Here is a 3,703-nt window from a genome sequence, read left to right on the forward strand (position 1 = left end):
ACACCCCGACGTCCCGGAAGACAGCCGTTGGGCATTGGCCAGTCAAAGCCCTCTAAAAATTCCCGGTCGATCGTATCAGGAAAGCGGGGAACTGTACTTTCGTAGTACCGCTGGTTTTTTCAAGGTGTGGCTTTTAAAGGGGCGAGGGCACTCCGCGGACCACCAGTAGGGGAAACACGAAGATCGTCTCGTCTCGGACGAGTCCAAGAATAGTCCACCAACGTATAGTCCAGCAAGCCGTATACTGATCGTTCCCTGGGTCGGCCACTTGGTCAACGTAGCATACTACAACGACGTAGTACGTAGTACACTAACTACATTCAAAAGGATTCTCTGCTTGACCCTGCTTCGACATGAAAATGTCGACTGCACATCCCGGTTCCCAATACGATCTTCTCCCTGCAGCTGTTACCTCCCCCGGCTCTTGGAGATCTCTTGACGTATCAGTGAAACTGGCAACTGGGATGTGATGCTATGCTCCTACGCATGCCAGGTGGCTCGACAGTAAGTGAATGCAGTACTTCGTACGCGATGGAATCACATGACATGACCATTGTTTTCACTCGGGGATTCGGCTCAAATCGATCCAGAATCGGTGGATCTCTGCCGTTCAGGGTAGTAACCAAGCAAGCGAGAAAGAGAACCAATCCTTGAAAATCTGAAACCGGTGACTCTCCTTTCCGGAAAGGCAAATTTCCTTGAACCCCTCCAACTGACTCTCCCTCCTGTTCGCCATGCACCGTTGGGGGTGGTTCATTAACCACCATGAACCTCGGCCTTCTTGCGTATCGAAGTATCATATGGCTATCCTTTGAAAAAAACGTCACTTTGATGTGACAGACAACTTGCCCCCTGTCCCCTGCCCGTTTTCCCCCACCGGGAACCCAGGGGCTCCTTCTAGTGCTAAAATCACATAAAAAAAAAGTAGCGTATACAAAGATAGAATCGAATATCCGATGCCCCAGCTACCCCTTGGGGGAGTCAGAGCATCGCCGGTGGTCAATCGTGGCATTGTCTTCCGGCAGGGTCAAAGTCATGGAGGCCGACCCTGTTAAGAGTTGCCCAGCCCCGAGTCGGGGCGTGGGAAGAATATAACAGGACACGAAACGGCAAGGACCCCCGAAAATGGAGTTCGGGGAGAAGGCCCCCTAAGAGAGCCTTGAATCGTCAAGGCGCGGATGAGACCTCCTCTTTTGTGGCTGTGGTTTCGCCCATGTTCTTTCCCATCTGCCCACCAATACAGCTGGTATTTACCGCGGTCGCTCGTGGTACTGTGACTTGGCTTGTATTTGTTGCTGTCCCCTGAACTCTGGTGCAGATGCCAGAGGGTAATGCTCAGGTAGTGTTGGTTCTTGTGATAACAGTGAGGATACCGAATGCCCACCGCCACTCCTGCTGGGCCGTTGCTGCGGCGTCTGTGGCTGGCCTGGTTCCCCTTCTTTCGATGCGCTCGTGCCCCGTGGGGATGTTTGTTCGCCAGCAGGCCCCATAACATCGCCGCTGCCGCTGCCGCTGCCGCGGCCAGTGGGCCTGTGAGTCGAAACGTCACTTCGCTGGCGCATGTGTCCTTTTCCCTTACGCTGAGGAGGGTTCCCCAGTGTCGGGCCACTCTGCGAACCGGGAGATCGTGGTCGTTGCTGGCTGGGTGCGGGAGGTGCGGGAGGTGCCGGGTGAGCGCCCGTCGCCTTGCGTTTCTGCCTGGGAGAACCCCCTACTGTGCATCATTCACACACCACAAGGTTAGCCTAAAGCGACTCTCGCTTTCTTTTGCTCTTGTTGGACGCACCAGAAGGTGTCGCAGGTTGATTCGAGCTTCCGGCTTGCGAAGTCGGGGGCTGCCAGTGATGGAAATAAATGCCCGGGCTTTGATGCGACTCTTGTTGCCCTGTCGCCGGTTGCGATGATGCCATCGCGTGTGCGCCGTGGCTCTGCAGGGATGAAGACGGGCCGGGCTGCTGCGTCCCGGTATTCAAACCAGGGAGACCAGGACCCGGACCTAGTGGACGCCCCGTTGACGTCGCTGAAGATAATGTCTGCGCTCTTCCCCTCGCTGTCGGAGATGCGGGATACGCCGGATATCCATGAGGGACCGCCGAGCCCGGAGTAGAAGGCACGCCGGCATACTGGCTGTACCCTTGCGCCTGAGAATCTCGCCGCTGTTCCGGCGACCTCTGTCCCTGGGGAGGCATCAGCTGGGGATGCTGTCCATGTACCGGAGATGCAAGATAGTGATGGGCGGCTTCTAAAGCGGCGGGAGACACGGCACCCCCCATTCCGGCAAACACGAGCGGCACGATGGCAGGAGGAATTCCACCCTGAAGGGACGTCCGCAGCATGTCTGCTTCTATTCGTCTCTGCTCGAGGCGCAGCGATTCCTGCTTCGTTCTTTCTTCCTCCTGCCTTCGACGTTCCTCTTCGGACTTGGCCGCGAGCCAGCTCCTCATGGAGTCCTCCGCGTCTTGCCACTGCGGTGGCGGACCCGGCAGTTGACCCAAAGCATGGCTATGTGTTATCGGGGCCTGGACGCCGGAAGATTGTCCAGGCGGTGGAGGCTGTTGAGACGCCGTCCCGCCAGCGTGAGATTGATGAGGCGGGAGGGCCATGGCCGCCGGGGGCGGCAGGCCACGGGGTGGTGCTGACGAAGACATTTGCAGATCCTGGGAGCTGTTGTTGCGAGGAATTGATGGCCGTCGAGTGTAAGGCGGCTCTGGATAGGCTAAAGGAGGAGAAAGTCGGGATGTGGAAGGCGGCGTCGGGAGATCATGGACGGACTTGTAGCCGTATTGCATTGGCTGCTTGGCTGTGAGCATGGTCATGTATACTCTTCTCGCGTTAGAATCATTTGTGACTATGACATGAATCGCGTGGTAGGCAACATGGAAGGTAGAGGCATCCCGGGGGCGGGAACAAGGAACAGTGGAGATACAGGATTAGAGAGTAGAAGGAGTGAGCCAGATCATCAACGAGAAATGACGATGATGATAGAGAGGACGGAATACGCCAAAAAATGAAAATGAAAATGAAAATGAAAGGAGAGAAAGAAAGAGAAGAAAAAAAAAAGAAAAGGGACAAACAAAAACCCCCCGGGGAAGGGAAGTCGAAGATGATAAAAAAGAAGAGAAGACGAGAAAAATGGGAGGGTGTTGGTGGGTATAACCTTTTCAAATACAAGCTGGAGAGGACGGCCAGCTTAGAAGTACTGTAAATTAGTGGTGGTGGCAGAGGACGGGGAGGCAGGTGGTGATGATCTCCACGAGCAGACCCGGCCCTCGTCTAGTCATAGGTTTTGACTGGTGCCGAAGTGTTCATAGTCAAACGGTTGCCGAAGTAGGAATAGGACGGCCCACGTAGAAGGAATCCGGTCCAAGGTCCAGGGACGCTGGCACAAAGTGATCAAAAAAAGAACGACGTGGTGTCCTGGATTTGGAGCGGAATGGTTGGAATGGAGGGGTGTTGTCCCAAAAAGGAGCTGGCAGCGAAGCTTCCCCAACGGAGATTTTGAAAGGACTTAAAGACGAGTCGACAAGTCCAAACAGGACGGACAGGATCATGGATCTGCGTATGAGGTGGTATGTCACGAGCAACCGTCGATTGAGCCCACTCCCTCTGTGGCTAGGGCATGGGCCGCTGTGGAGAAGACTGATAGTGAGAGAGGCCCTGGGTTATTTCCCTCACTACCCAATGCGTATCAGAGGAGATGGCT

The 3,703-nt window shown here is 55.2% G+C and overlaps 1 protein-coding gene across 1 annotated transcript; it reads right to left on the reverse strand.

Annotated features, from left to right (window-relative positions):
• Nucleotides 1–454: 454 nt before the first annotated feature.
• ACRALDRAFT_2035793 (uncharacterized protein) lies at nt 455–3,128 on the reverse strand. The gene is given in 3 exon segments (XM_071020786.1): nt 455–1,714; nt 1,787–3,088; nt 3,106–3,128. The coding sequence occupies 2 exon segments, from the start codon at nt 2,814–2,816 to the stop codon at nt 1,251–1,253; spliced, it is 1,494 nt and encodes a 497-aa protein (XP_070874173.1). The 5' UTR covers nt 2,817–3,088; nt 3,106–3,128; the 3' UTR covers nt 455–1,250.
• Between the last annotated feature and the right edge of the window lie 575 nt (nt 3,129–3,703).

This window comes from Sodiomyces alcalophilus (assembly GCF_042370955.1).
Source record: "Sodiomyces alcalophilus JCM 7366 unplaced genomic scaffold ACRALscaffold_5, whole genome shotgun sequence".
NCBI lineage: Eukaryota > Fungi > Ascomycota > Sordariomycetes > Glomerellales > Plectosphaerellaceae > Sodiomyces > Sodiomyces alcalophilus.

What these genes read in the sequence shown, in the direction of transcription:
- ACRALDRAFT_2035793 (XM_071020786.1), bottom strand. Translation starts at nt 2,816, where the DNA reads ATGACCATGCTCACAGCCAAGCAGCCAATGCAATACGGCTACAAGTCC. An exon ending in TCAACCTGCGACACCTTCTG is followed by an intron (nt 1,715 to 1,786) that starts GTGCGTCCAACA and finishes AATGATGCACAG; the next exon opens with TAGGGGGTTCTCCCAGGCAG.